Source organism: Micromys minutus, assembly GCF_963924665.1.
Source record: "Micromys minutus genome assembly, chromosome: 5".
Lineage (NCBI taxonomy): Eukaryota > Metazoa > Chordata > Mammalia > Rodentia > Muridae > Micromys > Micromys minutus.
The window spans coordinates 84,903,596-84,921,418 of NC_137974.1; the positions used below are offsets into that span (position 1 = coordinate 84,903,596).

At 47.1% G+C, this 17,823-nt stretch overlaps 1 protein-coding gene across 3 annotated transcripts in view; it reads left to right on the forward strand.

Moving 5' to 3' along the window:
* The window catches only part of NCK2 (NCK adaptor protein 2), a 108,839-nt gene extending 91,466 nt beyond the window's left edge, over positions 1–17,373 (forward strand). For all 3 annotated transcript variants that reach the window (XM_080916826.1, XM_080916825.1, XM_080916827.1), the window contains 2 exons: positions 2,945–3,666; positions 16,022–17,373. In XM_080916826.1, coding sequence (XP_080772952.1) covers positions 2,945–3,666; positions 16,022–16,216 — 917 coding nt within the window. In that variant the 3' untranslated portion in view covers positions 16,217–17,373. The remainder of the gene's footprint in view (positions 1–2,944; positions 3,667–16,021) is intronic.
* Positions 17,374–17,823: the final 450 nt, after the last annotated feature.

Consider the following 17,823-nt stretch of genomic DNA (forward strand, 5'->3'; position numbering starts at 1 on the left):
TAAAGTAAGGAATATATATTTTTTTATTTTGGTTAAACATTATTTAACGTTACAGATAGGATTAGCGGCAAAACTAACCGACTTGCCCCAGAGTTCCCGAAATTCAAGCACACTGCATCTGCATGAGTTCACTTGAGTATATTTCATAACCATCAGATTTGTTTGACAGTTTTCTCTTAAATCGCAGGCTCCTAGCTGGAAGATGACAGAACGCGTCTCAGAGGTGTTTGTTGTAACAGCTCTTCATCTTTGGGGGAAGAGATTTTGACTTTAAAATTCCGGTCATTAATAATGTATGATATATTCAAACTTTTATTAGAACTCAGTCTTTGTTTAATTTTATCCAGGAAAGTTAAAATGTGTCCGTTGTCATCAGTAAAAACTGTAGCTCAGGACCAGAGAGCTAACACCTCTCTGATGCCAAAAAAAAAAAAAAAAAAAAAAAGTCATGAAAATGGAAACACATAGCTCGCCTGCAAATGCAGCTCAGCTGTTAGCTAATCAGCTGCCATCTATCTGCTCAGAGAATGAAAAATACCATCTCACGGAGTGCGGGTTGTTACAGGACGCTAACTTGTGGCTTGTCTTTTCTCAAGGCTCTACAGAGGTGGCGTCATTAGCACCTTGGTCACCTTCGATAGCTGGCAAACCTTATGCTGGGCAGCTTTGCGCTGGGGAGGGTAGCTGACTGATGTGGGACAACTCAGCTGGTCCAGTCAGACCCTCTGAGGTTCTGAAGCCTGTGGAGAGGAAACAGCACCGTAGCTGCTCCAGTCTGGCAGGAAGGAAATACCAGGCACATAGATACTTGCTTATAGTCTTTTTGGTAGAACACAATAGGGTTCAGGGTTTACTGCCCACAACAGGAGCTGGCCATGATGCTATGGCCTGAGCCTTTGTGGTCTGCCTCAGTTCAAACCTCACCCTATCTACCCCCTGATCTTAGGAGGTATAAGGACATTGAGAGGCCTCAAAATGAAGGGCTAGGGAAACCTGTTTCCCCTTCTATCTGGTGGGGAAACAGGGCCTTGAAAGTAGTATATAAATGTGTACTACCCTAAGCCCAGTACCATAATCTTATGGTAATAGATTTCAGAGAATTGAAACTTCTCTCTGAATACAGATCTTCGGTGTAGGTGTTAAATCTTGCTCCTGAGACCTTGAGAACAGCATCTTGCAACTGTTTTGTGTAGGGATTTTTTCACTGGCATTTTCTGTTCCTTCTTTGTTCTGTTTTTCTTTCCCCTATGCCAAAGTGTTGGAGTTTAAAGATAATTGAACAATCCGTAGGTAAAGCCATTACTGTGCATAGTGTAAGACTTTACCTGCCCCAGTACATGGCTTGCCAACAGTTGGGAAGTTTCCAATGGGCTAATTCTAGATATTCTCATTCGTGTGACGTATGCAAAGCAAGCTGCAGCAGCACACACCCCAGGTCAGCTCTGTAAGGGACGATTTTATGATCAACATGAGATTTGGAAAGAGGAATGCGTTGCTGACCATGCAGATTGGCACAGATACCCCAGTGTGTGCTGCGTCTGGACTGGTTCAAGATGGCACATACTAGGCATGTTTGTTCTGGGTGGGATTTATTAAGGACAACAGGAAGGACCCCACTGTTGGTGCCTGGATCAGGAGTTGGTTGTTGGGACTCTAGTTATAAGGATAAGGGTTCTGGAGACAGCTTGTCCCTGTATGTGGTATAAATGGAGTAATAGGATTTCTGCTCGGCCATGCTTATATGAGCTTGCTATTTATGGCCAGTAAATATGGCTCGGGTCCTTGAGAAATGGATGTGAAGGCTTGTCTCTTGAGAAAACACATTGATAAAATATATCGAATTCTAGAAGGAAGGCCATACAGGTTTTCCATCAAAATCCTCAATTACATATTTTTGGCCGTGAGCCTAGCCTTTAACAGCTGAGCCATCTAGTCAGAGACCTGGGGACTCCAGGGAGTCTGTGAACATGGCCGTAGCTGAGATGGCCTGCAGTGGGGGATATGGAGCATGAGTTGGCCGCCTCCTGTAGCCTAGAGCCTAGGACATACAAGTATATGTAGCAGATGTGCAGCTCGGTCTTCATTCGGGTCCCCCAACTACTGGAGTGGGGCTGTCTCTGACTCTTGCCTGCCTGTGGATCCCATTCCCCTAATTGGGCTGCCTTGTCTGGCCTCAATGAGAGGATATTGCCTAGTCCTGCAGTAACTTGAGGTGCCGGGGTATGGTATGGGGGAGGGGGATTCCCTTCTCAGAGGAGAAGGGGGAGGGGGGAGAGGCTTTGGGAGGAGAGGTGGGGGCTGTGATGATCAGGATGTAAAGTGAACCCGTAAATAAAATAATGGAGAAAAAATAAGCTCTCGTCAGTCTTCCTGGATTCAGTATGTCAGCAAATCTTTTACTAATTTGTCAGTCTGTTGTAGAAAAAACAAAGTTCAGTGTTTTGTTAGCAAAGGGATTGGGACTGGAGAAGGAAGGCGGAAGGTCCAGCATGCAGCCAGGCGACAGGAGGGCAAACTGTTTAGAAGGGAGGTAGGGGTATGAAGGGGAGAATCCAAGTTCCTCCGGCCTAGCCCTCACCCACTCTTTAAATTCATTTAGTCCAACTTCTTACGCATTGCAAAAGTGCAGGCACCTTTTTTGTGCCTTTATGCCTTTCTTTCAGGATTTACTTTTCTCTGTTCTTGTTGTCTTTCGCGTCATAGACCTACTGGCACTTGTTAATGGGTAGAAGGGAACAGACCACTTTCGGTAAGTATCAGCTTTTAATAACTTCATATCTGTGCCACACAGCTGGACTGTTTCCTTTTCCAGCTAGTCGATGCCATTGGTAACCAGTCTTGGTGCGTCCTACCCCACCCCACGCCCGCTGAAAACTTCCATGCCCTGACAGCATAGCATGGTGTACAACATGTGCCAACTAAACCCTTTGCCGTGTCTTCACAGGCCTCGGAAAGACGCGCAGGAAGCCCAGTGCTCGGGATGCGTCCCCAACGCCAAGTACTGACGCTGAGTACCCTGCCAATGGCAGCAGTGCTGACCGCATCTATGACCTCAACATCCCAGCCTTCGTCAAGTTCGCCTACGTAGCGGAACGAGAGGACGAGCTGTCCCTGGTGAAGGGCTCCCGCGTCACAGTTATGGAGAAATGCAGTGATGGCTGGTGGCGTGGCAGCTTCAACGGGCAAATCGGCTGGTTTCCCTCCAACTATGTGCTGGAGGAGGCGGACGAGGCTGCTGCTGAGGCCCCCAGCTTCCTGAGCCTGCGCCGGGGTACGGCCCTGAGCAATGGGCAAGGTGCACGGGTGCTGCACGTGGTGCAGACGCTGTACCCCTTCAGCTCGGTCACCGAGGAGGAGCTTAGTTTCGAGAAGGGGGAGACCATGGAGGTGATTGAGAAGCCGGAGAATGACCCTGAATGGTGGAAATGCAAAAATGCCCGAGGCCAAGTGGGCCTGGTTCCCAAAAACTACGTGGTTGTCCTCAGTGACGGGCCTGCACTGCACCCCACGCACACCCCACAGATCAGCTACACCGGGCCCTCAGCCAGCGGGCGATTTGCTGGCCGTGAATGGTACTATGGCAACGTGACACGGCACCAGGCCGAGTGTGCGCTCAATGAGCGGGGCGTCGAGGGCGACTTCCTCATTAGGGACAGCGAGTCCTCGGTAAGTGCCCAGCTTGCTCCTGTGTTGGAGCCAGACTGCCAGAAGTTAAGTGCACAGTTCCCTGACCTGTGAGTTCAGGGACTCCAGCCAGCCCTGGCCTGCGGATATTCAATGACATTACAGTTCATGTGCCTGATTCTCCATTGTTAAATGTCCTACCAAGTCTTATAAGTTAGGCTTAATCATGGGCATAACAAAAACGTTATTTCTAGGGTTCTGATCTACCATGGTTTTAGATGTCCCCTGGAGTTCTCGGACCTGTCCTCGAAAAGAGCCACATTGTGTGAGTGCCGTGTCTGGTTTGCCATTATCCCGGCATGCTGGCTGGCTAGACGGTCTTTGAGGGCACGCTACTAAACTAGACAGATACTGCATTGACATGGAGTCGGCCGCTCCCGGGTTAACTAAATCTAGGTAGGATAGGTAGAGGTCCTGCTGCCGCTCCTTTCCCTGGTTGCGGAAAGATAAGAAAAGTGATTTTTTTCATCTCTCTAGGGTGGTCTTGGCCCCGCAGAAAGGTTTCCCCTTTCCCAGTTTAGAGATGCAGGCTTCCTTTCCCATCCTGGGTCACTCCTGTGTGGAAAACCCCTGTGATTATTTGCTCGAAGACTGCATCTGAGTGTGCAGTGGGCTCTCAGCTAGCAGGTGCTGGGGCTTCTGACACAGCCTTTTGCTGGTTTGTTTTCCTTTGCAAACCACATAATCCTAAGGTTGCCTCTGCTGCAAACAGAGCCACCGAAAAGCTCGTAAAGTACTTACAGACAGAACTAAACAGAAACCTGGAGTGCTCGGGGGATGAGGCCACCTGTCTGGTACAGCCACTCTCCCTCTAACAGGTGCTCATGGGGCACTGAGGCTCAGTGGGACAATCTGAAAGAACCAGACAACCCACTACAGGCAGCCTTACTCTGTGTGTGTGTGTGTGTGTGTGTGTGTGTGTGCTCTTCTCTGCTAGCTCAGCAAGCAGTGTACACTCCTGCCTCACAGAACTGATCTGAGAGGAGGTCACAACCTGTCATGGAGACAAGCTACTGAGGCATTGAGCTAGTAGCAACCAGATCCCTTTATGGTGTCAGTAGCTTTTCAGGGCCAGCCTCGGCCTTAGATATTCTTAGGCAGGACGCCGACCGCCTCTGAAATCTGAACGCCGAGATGCCCTGATCGAGACCAGGGCGGTCACCATTGATGAAGACTTCACATGACATTGTTCTCACGCCGTGGAAGCTCTGTGCCTAGCTGCCTCTAGATCACACTCTGGGCCTGTGAGGAATTCAGGAGAACAGCAGAGCAGAAATAGCACAGGCGCTGGAAAACCAAGGAGAATGCAGAGCGCCTAAGAGCCAGTGCTTGAGTTTAGAGTAGCTTCTTGGGAGAGAGAGAGATAGCTAAGAGCCACACAGTGGGTTATTGATGGATAGGGTTTCTAATCCAAAAAAAAATTTTTTTTCTGTGTGCCAATAAGCAGCCTTCTTCCCGCTGATGGAGGTTTACAGTTTATTTTAACCCTTTTTGTGCCAGGTTAAGACAGGCTTTTGTTTCTAGGGGTGTGGGGGCAAAGAATACTTTATTAGAACATGTGTCACTTCCAGAGACACTGCTTGGGCAGCGTCTGTGTGGGGCTTCTGCTCCCGAATTCTTGGGGCTGTGTATGTGTGCCAAGAGGTCCAAGTTGTGTTAAGTTTCATCCACTGCTGGAGGGATGGGTCAGATTCAGGTTCACTGTGTCAGGGAAGGGACTGTCCTGGTGGATGCATGGTGACTCTGGGACTCATTGTTTTCCAGTTTCTGCTGCCTGCCCCATGCGCCGTGTCATTTCTCTTCTTTTGGGATTTTCCAGGTCAGAGCCTTGTTCTCACAGAACAAGGGGTTCTCACAAACAAGGGTTTCTCACAGCCAAACCGGGGTCACACAGAACATTCATTCATGATCTAATTGCACAGGACAGGGTTGGGGTATAGAAGGCATTCTCAGAGACTTGACTCTCCCACAGGACTGAGGCAGGTGCATTTAGGCCTGTAGCCTCCATTATTGGGGGTAGGGGGGCTGTGGGAAGCCTGACTCCGGAACCTGAATGGTAGTTTGAGGGACCACATCTTCCTGATACGTGTCAATTAAAATGTATCTCGAGTGACCACAGGGTAAAAATGAAGGCTCTGGGTGGTGTTCATCCTTCCTGAAAGGGCATCAGGTCCCTACATTGATTCTATGGGAATGCTTAAGAGGCTATACTCAAAATTAACTTCCGTCAAGCAGTACAAGTGTCAGTGTTTTTTCTTAGTTACTGGATCCCCTTCCTGGTAAACGGTGCTCACAAGGCATTTGGTAAGTATGGAGACCTTCTGAAAGGTAGAGAAGGTGCTGGGTAGACACAGGACAGCATCTGCAGCCGTGGGGTAGGGAATGCTCCTCTGTAGACTTAATCCTCAGCTCCTCATTCCCTTCCTGTAAATTATGTGCCGTGATGATTATTAGGCACTGATGTTTATCATGTTTCACACCCATTTCAGGTAGAAAAGTCCTTTGATTAAAAAAAGAGTTTAATATTTTATTGACCACACATGCAAAATCAGTGGGTGTTTCACTTCCCTTTTAAAGACAATATTACTTGATTAGGAAATAAAAACTAATGAGTTCTGTGTTAAGTTTTATTTTATGCCGACACATGTGTCTTTGTATCCCATGTGTGGAGTGTCCTCGGAAGCCAGAAGAGGGCATTAGAGCTAACCCTGGAGTTGCACCAAGTTGGGAGCCACCATGTGGGTACTGAGAATCGAACCTACATCCCCTGAAAAATCAACGGCACTCTTAACCTCTGAGTCATCTTTTCAGACTAACATAATCTTATTTCTTCGTGAAAGATTTCTAACCGTAGTTTAGTGAGTGGTGACACTTTAAGAATTTATTTCTTGTGGAAACAGCCACAGCTTCATTGGCCCGTCTTACGGCTCAGTATAGAGAAAACTGCCCTTCCATCCTCTGAACAGTTTTCAGGATGAAACTCTTTCTGGGTCAGCTTGGAAGACAAGAAGTCAAGTCAGTTCCTCTAGGGTTTGCATTGTACAGCTCCCTAGCTCACGGCTCAGCCCCTAACCACGTTGGCATTAGGAGAGAGCAGGTTACCTCGGACAGTATCTGTATTTATCTCTGAGTTTCTGTTGCCGTGATAAACACCATGACTAAATGGAACTTTGGGAGGAAACAGTTTATCCAGCATAAACCTTCCACATCACAGGATGTCGGGGCAGAAACCCGAAGTCTGGAACTGAAGCACAGGCCATGACGGAAGGGATGCTGCTCTCTAGTTTCCTCTTCATGACTTTCAACACCTGAACCTGCAGCCGGGGTGTCAGTGCCCACGGGGAGCTGTGGCCTCTCACATCAGTTAAGAAAATGCACGTCAGGCTTACCCACAAGCCAATCTATTGGGGACACCCCACAAGCCAATCTATTGGGGACACTTTTTTCCACTTGAGGCTCTCTCTTCCAAATGACACTAGGTTGTGTTCAGTTGACCTAAAACTAGCCATTACAGCCCTGTTTTGGAAAAAAAGTCATTTGGGTTGGGTTTATTATGTAGTACCAAATGAAAAAAATGTCTAACTTTAAACTTAAAATATATTCTGATCATGTTTTCCCTATCCTGAATCTTACCCATCTCTAAACTCCATGTCTCCTTTCTCTCTCTCTCTCTCTCTCTCTCTCTCTCTCTCTCTCTCTCTCTCTCTCTCTCTCTCGCAATCAAAAAAAAATTTTTTTAAAGAAAGAAAAAACACACATACAAAAAGCACAGAAATGAGAAATCATAATGTACCTCCAAAAGACCAAGAAAATACAAACAAAATATGAGACAAAAATTTACAAAAATGCTATTGAGTTCATTTGTCTTGTGTTGGCATGAGGCTTGCCCTCAAGTGTGGTTATGTATCCAGTTAGACTCTGTTGGAGAAAACTAGAGGTGGGACCCTACGTTCACCTTCTCTCAGAGACAGGGCCTCATCTATCCCTGTGCTTGCTGCCCCGGCCTCTGAGAGGTCGTATGTGCTTCAGCCCTGCTGTGTCTGGAAGATACTCTTTCCTTAGGGTCCTCATCTCATCCCCTCTGTCTCTTAACATCTTCCTACATCCTTTTCCACATCGGTCCCTAAGCCTTAAGCTTGATGAAGACGTTCTTGTTACTGCTGAGTGTTCTATAATCTCAATACATTGTCCAGTTGTGAGTCTCTGAGTTAGTTCCCATCCACTGGAAGAGGAAGCTTCTCTGATGGCTGAACAAGGAAGGCACTGGTCTGTGGGTATAGCAGTATGTCATTGGGGGTCATTTTATTGCTACGCTACTTCAGAAGAATAGTTTTTGGTTTTCTCCGAGGCTCATGGTCTGTCCAGTCACAAGTCCTTGGTCTCCTAAAGCAGTAGCGAAGAAAGAGTTTCATCTCATGGAATGAGCCTCAGATCCCGTGATAACAATGGTTGCTTACTCCTACAATGCTTGTACCAGTATTGCTCCGGCATAGCTGTGGGTAGGTCGCTGTTGTAGGTCACAGGGTTTGTAGCTAAGCTGATGATGGCCTTTCTCCTCTGGTAGTGTGCAGACTATTTCCCAGTACCACGAATCTAGTCAATAGGTGTGAAGCCTCTAGCTAGGTTCTAACTTGACTTCTCAGTGTTCAGTGTGATATGTAAATGTTCTCATCAGCAATAGGAATTTACCATTGAGTCTTAAACTTAGAAGGCTATACACACGTTTAAGATGGGCCTTTTTTTCTAAGAGCCATTGCTCATTGACTGTTTAACTCATTCCCCGGTGAGCCTCGGAGGCAGACTCCTCCTCACCAGCCTTTGAACTTCAGTACTCACTTTAAAACAGACAGCACTGTCTAGGACCTGTCAAAAGGAAACGGTTAGTTTGAGAGGCTAGCTCTTACTCAAAGATGACTCATCACGTTCATGGGGCAGAGTTCAAACTCCAGAGTTTCTAGTCCAAGCATAGGATACTGGACCTACAGTGCTGTGTCCATTGACCTCTGTGAGAGAAATGTAGAAGGGCGGGGATGTAGAAAATGGAGAGCAACCTACAACAACCTGGAAGTCACGGTGTGTCTGAGATGAGTCATCAGAGCCAACAGCTGTCTGGACAGCGGTGGTAAAACATCCCTCGCTCGTCATCATCACCCTGTAGGTGGCTCCCAGTCACCTCAGCAATGTGCCTGGCTCCCACAGATCACATTTTCCTCAGCTCTTGCCTGTCCAGAGCTCAGTACAAATGTGGAGAACTAAAACGCTATCCCCGCCTTCTGTACCATCTTGGGAAACATCAATCTTTCCCATCCTGCCCATCTTTTCCTGTCCCTGTGCACATCTCTTTGCATGAGAGTTCTATCAGGTTATACCAGCAACCATGTCTACCTTGCTAGGCATTGAAGTTCAACAGAGCTGTGGGGTTGTGCTGTGCTGGTGGCTGGAGTGGGCCAGAGCCCTGGCCTCTGGAGGACCATTGCTGCTACTGCTAAAGAGTCTGGATGCTTTAGGCCTGCCAGTGTGGTAAGGAGAGAGATCATCCACTGTCCGCTAAAACAGCTCTTCAGTCTAAGAAAAGATGTCAAGTTGACAGTCCAACCTTAAGGTTGTCCAGAAATGTTCATCAAAACCCCTTAGATCTGTAACTCCTTTCTGCGTAAAGATTTATGTAGACTTCTTGCAAAATTGTTGGCGCAGGGTAGAGATGTTTTACACCCAAAACATGTAAAAGTATAATGGGAAACGAAACTTAAAACCCAGAATCAAATACACCCTTATCACTCGGGTCCCTGGAATGCCCACGTGGCTAATGTGCGAACTGCACTAAGAGGGAGCTTCTGGGGCTGGCTTTTTTTGCTATTTGGTTGTTGTCTGGTTGGCATTTTTACCGCGGCTGCTGTAGACACCCAGTATGTGTCTTACAGATGGAGACTTTCCTGTGCCTCACAGAGAAGGAGTTGTCAGAGGTTGGCTTGCTTGCTGGCAATCCCACACGCATGCCATGTAGTCTTGAAACTGTAGACGAGGACTTGGAATGTGTTTGTCTTTAGTAAATCACATGCAAAGCCAGGTAATGGGTCTGTGGACCAGCAAGCCCTCGCGGGACCCTCTGCTGTGGGAAAACTAGGAGTGGGTACTCTGTCTCATCAACAGTGCCGTCCTAAAGCCAAGGAGGGTCACTTACAGCTTCACACCCTCACTGTCAGCATCCACTAAGAATAAAGAACTGTGATAGATTGAAACTAACAGCTCCAGAGCTGCTTTCACAGTTTGTCCTTTAGCCTGCCCTCCATCCACAGAATGTCATTAATGCCATCTGCTCCAGGGAGGCACAGTGGCTCCAGCAACCACAGGCAGTCAGTGTCCCTAGAAAGGTAGACAAAGATGTATTTATAGAAGAATGAGGTATGGCGTCCGGAGAATGCCTGGTGCTGGGGCCATCTCAGCTTTGTCCTAGTCCCTAAGAAAAACTGAAATAGTCAGCAGGTGTCTCAAGTGGACAAAAGCTCTGTTTGATCTCCAAGGGGCACCACTTGGGGACAGCACCTCCTCCCCATGACTTCCCATGCCCACTGCTGGTGGCTTCTGTGGTAGGAAGGGAACAGCCCTCCCACCCACTGTGGCACTTCCGTTTCCTGGATTCCCATCAAGGTTTCTCAGATCTTTTGTAGATCATCATTTAACCTTTACTTTTTTTTTTTTTTTTTTTTTTTTTTTTTTGTGGTAAAACGTCTTTAAAACCAAATTGGCTGTTTCAACAGTTTTTAAGTGTGCATTTTAGTCGGTGGACGCTTTCACACCAATTGTGCAGCTGTTAACCCTCAGAGCTTCATTACTATCCCAAACTGAAACTCACCTCATTGACCACTGTCTCCCTAACTGCCCTCTTCACTGAGATTCCTCTCACACGCTGAGTTTTTATATTTAGGGGCCTCTTATAAGTGGAATTATGTGGTAGTTTTCCCAGTTATAATATCCTCAGAGTTCATTTATGCTGTAGCAATGTTTTAGAAATTGTCGTTCAATAGTAAGTAATATTCCATTTTCTCTATCCATTCATCTGGTGATAGATTTCTCGGGTTGTTTCCAGCTTTGTTGTTAATTATTAGTAATTCTGCTGCGATTGTGGGTATATAAATATTTCTACAAGTTTCTACTTTGAATTCTCTTGGGTGTAGTACCCTTTGGTAGGTTTGCTGAATCAAATGGTAAATCTATTTTAAATTTCTGAAGACCTGCATAGGTTTTCCACAATGATGTTTCTCGAGTCCCTGCCGACATTTCCTCGACAAAGCCTGATGCCGTGGCAGGAGCAGTGGGATCAGGAGCCGCGTTCTTACGCCATGGGGTCTGCTGCACACGTTAATGTGTGCTAACCAGGGTGGAATCCCTCATTCCCCTTCCTTGCCCTACTCTGGATCACTTTCCAAAGTTCCAGTTTTATGATAAGCATCAGGCATGCTCACAGAAACCACTGCAGGAGCAATTCTCAGACAAGGGGCATCATTGTCAGCAACAAGCTTGCTAGAAATGCAGAGTACCAGGCCCCTCCCCCAGGGAATCTGATGCTGGAACTTGAGAACTCCTGCCTTGTGGGATGTATGCTTGTTTGAAGCCCAGGGTAAAATTATAACTCACTGTCATTTAAACTGGGCAGAGTGGTTCACAGCTGTGGTCCCAGCAGTCAGGGGGCTGGGGTGGGAAGAGTAGGTTCAAGACCAACCTGGGCAACAGAGCAACAAGTAAAACATGTTCTTTAGTTATACGCAGTAACACACTGTGGACAGATAGAGAAGGGCAATACTCTTTAAAGTCTGTAAGATGAAATATTACATTGAGGAAACCTGTGGGGTGGGCAGGGGACATCTGCACAGTTCTGTTTGAAGATGACCTTGGGAGCTCTGATAGTGCCACTTCCAAGTTATTGTAGTTGAGGATCAGTTTTCTTTCCTAAAATGAGTTTCTTTCACACTAGTGAGATGTATGCTTCATGTTCTGTGGGTTGAGTTTAGGGCAAGTGCCACCAGCATTGATGGAAACGTTTCAGTCAGTTTTGACTTAAAACTAAGAGGCTGCACGAGGCATCCAGGGAAGGTGGACAGAAGCTGTTACTCGGTAGAGCCCATTTTCCCTCTCATGCATTGGTTCTTCATCTGGGGATCAGTGCACATCTTCAGACAAAGGATGTCTACCCTACTGAAGTGAAAAGGGAAAAAAATATTTCCCAAATGAAAAGGAGGGAGGGGATGTAGGGTTTAATAAGAAACCAATAGACTGCCCTCTCTCTGAGATGCCGGGAATATCAACGTTAAGTACGTATCATTCATGCTTGAGACAGTGATGAGTCTGGGTCCAGTTCATGTGGGTAGTCAAGGACATTTCCTGTCCAAAGTGAATTTTAAGGTTAATTAGAAACCAGGTGTGTCTCAGCAGCGATGTCTCTTCCCTTAATTCCCTACAGTCGTCCTGCCAAGAAAACAAATCACTTTCTTGCTTAGTGAGCTCTCAGAGATGAAGAGAAAAGAATATCAAAGATCACTCTTGGCGTTTGTGTTTCTCCGTCAGTCAGGTTTGAGTGAGGAAGAGAAATGTTTTCCCAAGTTACCTGCTTTATGGGGAGTGCAGAGGCACCCCTGAGGCTGTTAAGACACTGGGCTAAACGGTGCCTCTGCAGGAAGCACCAGTGACCATCTTTCAGGTATTTTTCTAAAAATGCCTGTACACAAAAATTGCTCGGACACAAGATTTAGGGAGGAGAACAGTGGGAGAGACGGTCAGAATTGGGAATCTATAAGTCCTCTGAGCCCAGTGCAAGGGTGTAAAATCAAACCAGGTTCTCAGATCCGGGGTAGGGGATCCCATATAATGAATTCTATCAACATGTTGTCTGTAGATTCACCTGAACACGACTTCCTAAAAGACGAGCGGTGTGGATGGATTATACTCACGGTTGCTATGCTTGGATTTCACTGGGCCATGAAAAAACAAAACAAAACCACGTCTTACAAAGGAATAGGCAGAGAAAGAGTCGGACAGAGCAGTCCAGCATTAGGGGATGTGAAGGAGGTCCAGTCATCAGCTCAGAGGAACATCAACCAGACCAGTGTTGGGAGAACTTGTGGAGCCCAGGGAGAAGTCTCTAAATAGGAGAAGAGAGAGGGGGCATAGAGGCAGATGTTTCAAATTAGAGAAAATACAGTCTTAGTAGCATAGCCAAAGCTCAGTCTAGCTATAAAAAGGTCTGATGGCTACAGTATATAGAATGGTAGAAAAAGGTGTCGGTCCATTTTTCACTACCTCTGGAGTGTGGAGCCTATTCCGTGACTGACGTCTAGTGACTAGAATGAAGTCCACAGTGGGCTGAGTCTTCAGGTATGCTCTGTAACACCCTGTGTGGGCCGAGTGAGCTGCCATGTGGTGTTACACTTACACAGCCTTGCAGAGGGCCTTGTGGGGTTCCAGGGAAACCCCAAATTTGGCCAGATGACTGCAGCCCCCGCCGGTGACTCTGTCTTGTTTTATAGAGCTGGGGATGAAAGGCAGAGCCGCACACGTGCTAGGTACATTCTCCCAGGGAGCTGTGCTCATATCCCGTTCCCTGTGTGTTTGAGAAACGTGTACGGGTTCCCGACAATCTTGGTTTGAGTATCGGATCTTACCGCAGTACCGTACTGTTTTTGACATCAGGCTACTTTATCTGTTCCCTAACTCTATCCATAAAGGCAGGCACAAGAAATTCAGGACAGGTGGGGTAATCTTTCTAGGACTTGTTCCCATGCCTGGTGTTCTTTGAGGTAGGTTTGTTTAGGGTCCAGAACAGCTCCCATCTCCAGTAGACTCGGGTTATTTCACATTACAGGAGTAAATATTAACCCTTTCCAGAATGTCCTAGCTATCCCATTAGGGGAAGCTCTCCACAGGGACTGGGCAGACAGAACAAGGAGGGCATCGTTGTAGACTACCTAGGAAGTCGGCTGTGGGCCTCCATTTCTGAACTGCTCATGAATCACATTCACATCTTTCCTGGTGGCTTGTACATTTATTTATTCATGATTGCAGTACTTTTGGTGGCTGGCCCAAGGTCTGTTGATACCGGGGTGGCTGTAGCCTCTCCACACTGGTGACCTAGTCCTCCTGTTGACAAGTTTCTGTTTCTGGAGGAGGCATACAAACCTCCCTTCATAAAGTCCCCAGATGCCACCTCTGCTGCTGGTCTGGGGATCACTGAGTTTTGCCATCTTCAGGCAGTATGTAAAAAGGTGTTTGGAGGCAATGTGGAGGAAGTCTCATTTCTAATCTGACACGAGCCAAGGTAAAGCAGCATACGTTTTTTATTTTAAAATAATGTCATGGTTGGGATTTAGTTCAGTGAGTTTACTCCTCAGATCTAGGAAAGAAAGGAAGGGAACTGTCAACCATGCTATATAAGGCTCATGTGAAAAATGAATTAGTGTTTCAGACCCTGGTCACATCCCCAAACTATTGTATATGTAAATATTACAGTTGAAAAATCCAGAATGTTCTTGAGAGGCAGTAGGGTCCTGTGACATGAAGAAATGTCTACAGGTATTGATTGTTCATTTTCAGATTGCCCGGGGAAAGTCTTATCGGTTTGAATTACTAACACTCTAGACTCCCCGGTATGCCTGCTTAGCATGAGTTGATTGTGTACCCTTGACTTTAAGGCTTTACTCAAGAAGCCTGTGAAATTAAAAGCTGCTTTCCCAGCTGCATCATCTTACAAGCCCATACACGTCATGGTAACAAATTAAGGATCTGATTCAAAGCAAATTTCCCTGTTCAGAAAGCCATCTTCGTTAACAAACACAAGGCAGATCGAGTTTCTGCTCCAGCCATCCCCGGTTACCGTCCCTACAAACAAGTCTGCTTTGTCTCGGTTGATTAAAGAATCATCCAAGTAGCACAGTTTGGCTCGTGGCAGGCCGACACAGGGAGGGCACCCCATCTTAGAACCTACTTATGGAATATTAATAGTGGAACTCTTGGGAGAGAACTGAGCAGCTTCTAACGTGCATGTTTCATTGTGCTCAGTTGTCTAGCGACTGCCTGGCACCCGCAGTGCCACTGTGTGCCTGTTAAGTAGCATCTACTGATATTTCCCAAGTGGGCCACCCAGAATACTGAGGCTACGGATGTCTGTAGCCGTCTTGGCTATCTGGTCAGTGATCAGACTATCACATGGCTACATTCAAGTAGCCATATTTAATGTTGACATCACAAGGCAGGAACAATGGTGCCGGCAGTTTGGATATTCCAAAAGGAAACAAAACTGCACTTTTCAGCATTACTGGGGGGCCTTGGAGCATAAAAAGATCTGTCTGTTATAGATGATGTTCACGGGGCCAGCTGCCATGCTCACGTGTGACTTCAGAGTTCCGTGATCCTTTGAAAAAAAGTGTCAGGTTCTGTGTGTCACCAACCCAGGGGCTCATGCATGGCCGTGATGCCGAAAACCTATATTCCACAAGGCCTTCTCCCAGGTATCCAGCTCTGGAGATTTAAAAACAAAATCAAACTGTGACCGTTATCATCCCTTTCTTCAAGTAGCTGTGGCTGGTAGGTGACCCAGCTGCCTACTACGTTTGAACTACTCCCAGCCCTGTCTTGAAATGGCCAAGGGCAAATAGGGAGCCCACCCTATCAAACAAGCCACTAGGTTTTGTTAATTTCCCATGGGGGTCCCGCTGGGAGAGAGGGCCAGCTACTGGCTCCTGAGTCAGTGAGTTCTGAGGGGCATCCTCATCCTGCCCAGAGCATCCAGACTTTTGAGAACAGCCTGTAGCAAATGACCAACCAGGGGACAGAGCATACACAGTTCAGGGATGCCATGAATGGGGGCGGAAGGGGTCCGAGGTGTGAGTCTCCTCCCTTCCTACTGAGCCACTCTGCCTTTCCACCACAGGTCCCATACACAGTGCAGGCAAGCCACTGCCACCCATAGCTCACGTTGTCCACTGCCTTGACCGTATCTGTCGTTAGAGCGCTTCCATTCTAATAGAAACCAGAAGGGACACTTCCAGTTCTCTGCCTGCATGAAACCCACTTTGAACAATTCCCAGTTTGTCAGAAACAATTTGGGGAAATGAAAATCTCAGGGCTCTTCTGCCTCGAGGTTAACCCAGCCGCCACCCTCTTTGTAACATCTGTAATGAGCTGCGTGTCAGAGACCCGGAGTGCGTTTATCCCTGCGTCCGTGTGAAGCAGGGTTTCATTAGTGCTTGATTATGAACCCGAGAGCCCTGGGCTGCCGGTCAGTCCGCGGACTCTGGGTGAACACAGTGCCTACCCTGCTGGTAACTCCCTTCTGCTTCCTCCTCAGCCCAGTGACTTCTCCGTGTCTCTCAAAGCGTCAGGGAGGAACAAGCACTTCAAAGTGCAGCTGGTGGACAGCGTCTACTGCATTGGGCAGCGGCGGTTCCACAGCATGGACGAGCTTGTGGAGCACTACAAGAAGGCCCCCATCTTCACCAGCGAGCACGGGGAGAGACTCTACCTCGTCCGAGCTCTGCAGTGAGAGCAGCCATTGGCCCCCTCATGCCCCGCCCACTGTGGGCCTCGCTGCCACCTCCGCGTCCCAGAGCCCAGCACTTCTGGCCACCTCCACCCATGTGGCTTGGATCACCTCTGTGGCCCAGTCTGTCCTCCTCTTCAGCCTTGTCAGTCAACCATAGCTACCTAGACCCTCACAACCATGCCCACGGCCACCACCTCCCGGCTACGTTCTGGTGGTGAAGGGCAAAGGGGGCAAAGCTACTCACTTTTTTTCCTTTTCAGTTGGAAACAGCCTGTTTGAATCCTTACACACACACACACACACACACACACACACACACACACACACACACACGAGAGAGAGAGAGAGAGAGAGAGAGAGAGAGAGAGAGAGAGAGAGAGAGAGAGGTGGGGGGGGGGGCATTGAGGCTGTATGGAGAGAACGTGTGACCTGGTGCACACTCTGAGAGCTGTGTCCACAGGTGTTTGGTGCCTCTCATCCGCTATGCTGGTCCAGGCCCGCAGCCTGTGTCCTGAGCCAGCTTTTTTGTTGTTGTTTTGTTTTGTTTTGTTTTTGTGGCTCCAGGCTCTGCAGGAGTCCAAGAATGTGCAGATAGCAATACTGGAAACCCTGGGGAGGTGGCCATGAGGGAGCTGCCCAGTGCCTTTGAGGCTGTGCTTGCAATAAAAGAGGGTTTTGGTGAGAGTTGGTCTGCAAAAGAGGGAGGTGGCAAAACAGAAAGATGCTCTGGTAACGTACCAGGTGTGCCATCCACATAGTGCTTTTGCCCTTTGGCTTGTTTGAATTTCACAATTATGTATTTAATTCTCAAAAGTAATATGTATCTGTAGCTGTTTGTTGACACTAAGAAGAGATGCTGATGGGAAGGGGAGCTACCAATACTTTATACATACACTATATATATAAATATATATATAATATGTGTATATTATATATATATTATTTGCTTTACAGGGAAATTTTTCAGGGTTTACAAAAGAATATGTGATTAGTAGTAACAGAATGTTTATGAAGAAATTACATTTTCATTTTTCTTTACATCTGAACTTCTTTACAGTTTGACTATAGAGTCTTGAGATGGCACATTCCTACAATTGAAGAAGGGGTCTTGGGATCCCCTAAACTTGCATACCCAGTTTTTTGAATATTGTAATAAAAAAAAATTACAACAAGGCTGTGTGTTTGTGTTTTGGGAGACCTGATTCTATTCTAGGAAAAGAGCAGCCGCAGGAGTCATGGAAAACTCACCAGAAGAGGAAGATGGCTTTCTGGACACCACACCTGCTGTGGCCAAGCATGGACCTGAGTTCAGATCCTTGGTACCCACAGAAAATTGGTGTTGGTGTCATGTGTCTAATCCTAGCACTTAAAACCCGGAGCTTGCTGCTGAGGCATTCTATGCAGTCCATGTGCACATTCGCACACATCACAAGCACACAAATGCGTGCTCAGAGGATCTTAGCACACTGACTACTTGTGTGTTTTCCTACACCTTTTTGTTTTGTAATAGTGGTGGAATGTATGAGGCAGAGGTGTGTGTTCATGGAACGCACAGGCGTTGTTTTTCCACTTTTATGTAGGATCTAGAGATCAAACCCTGGTCATCA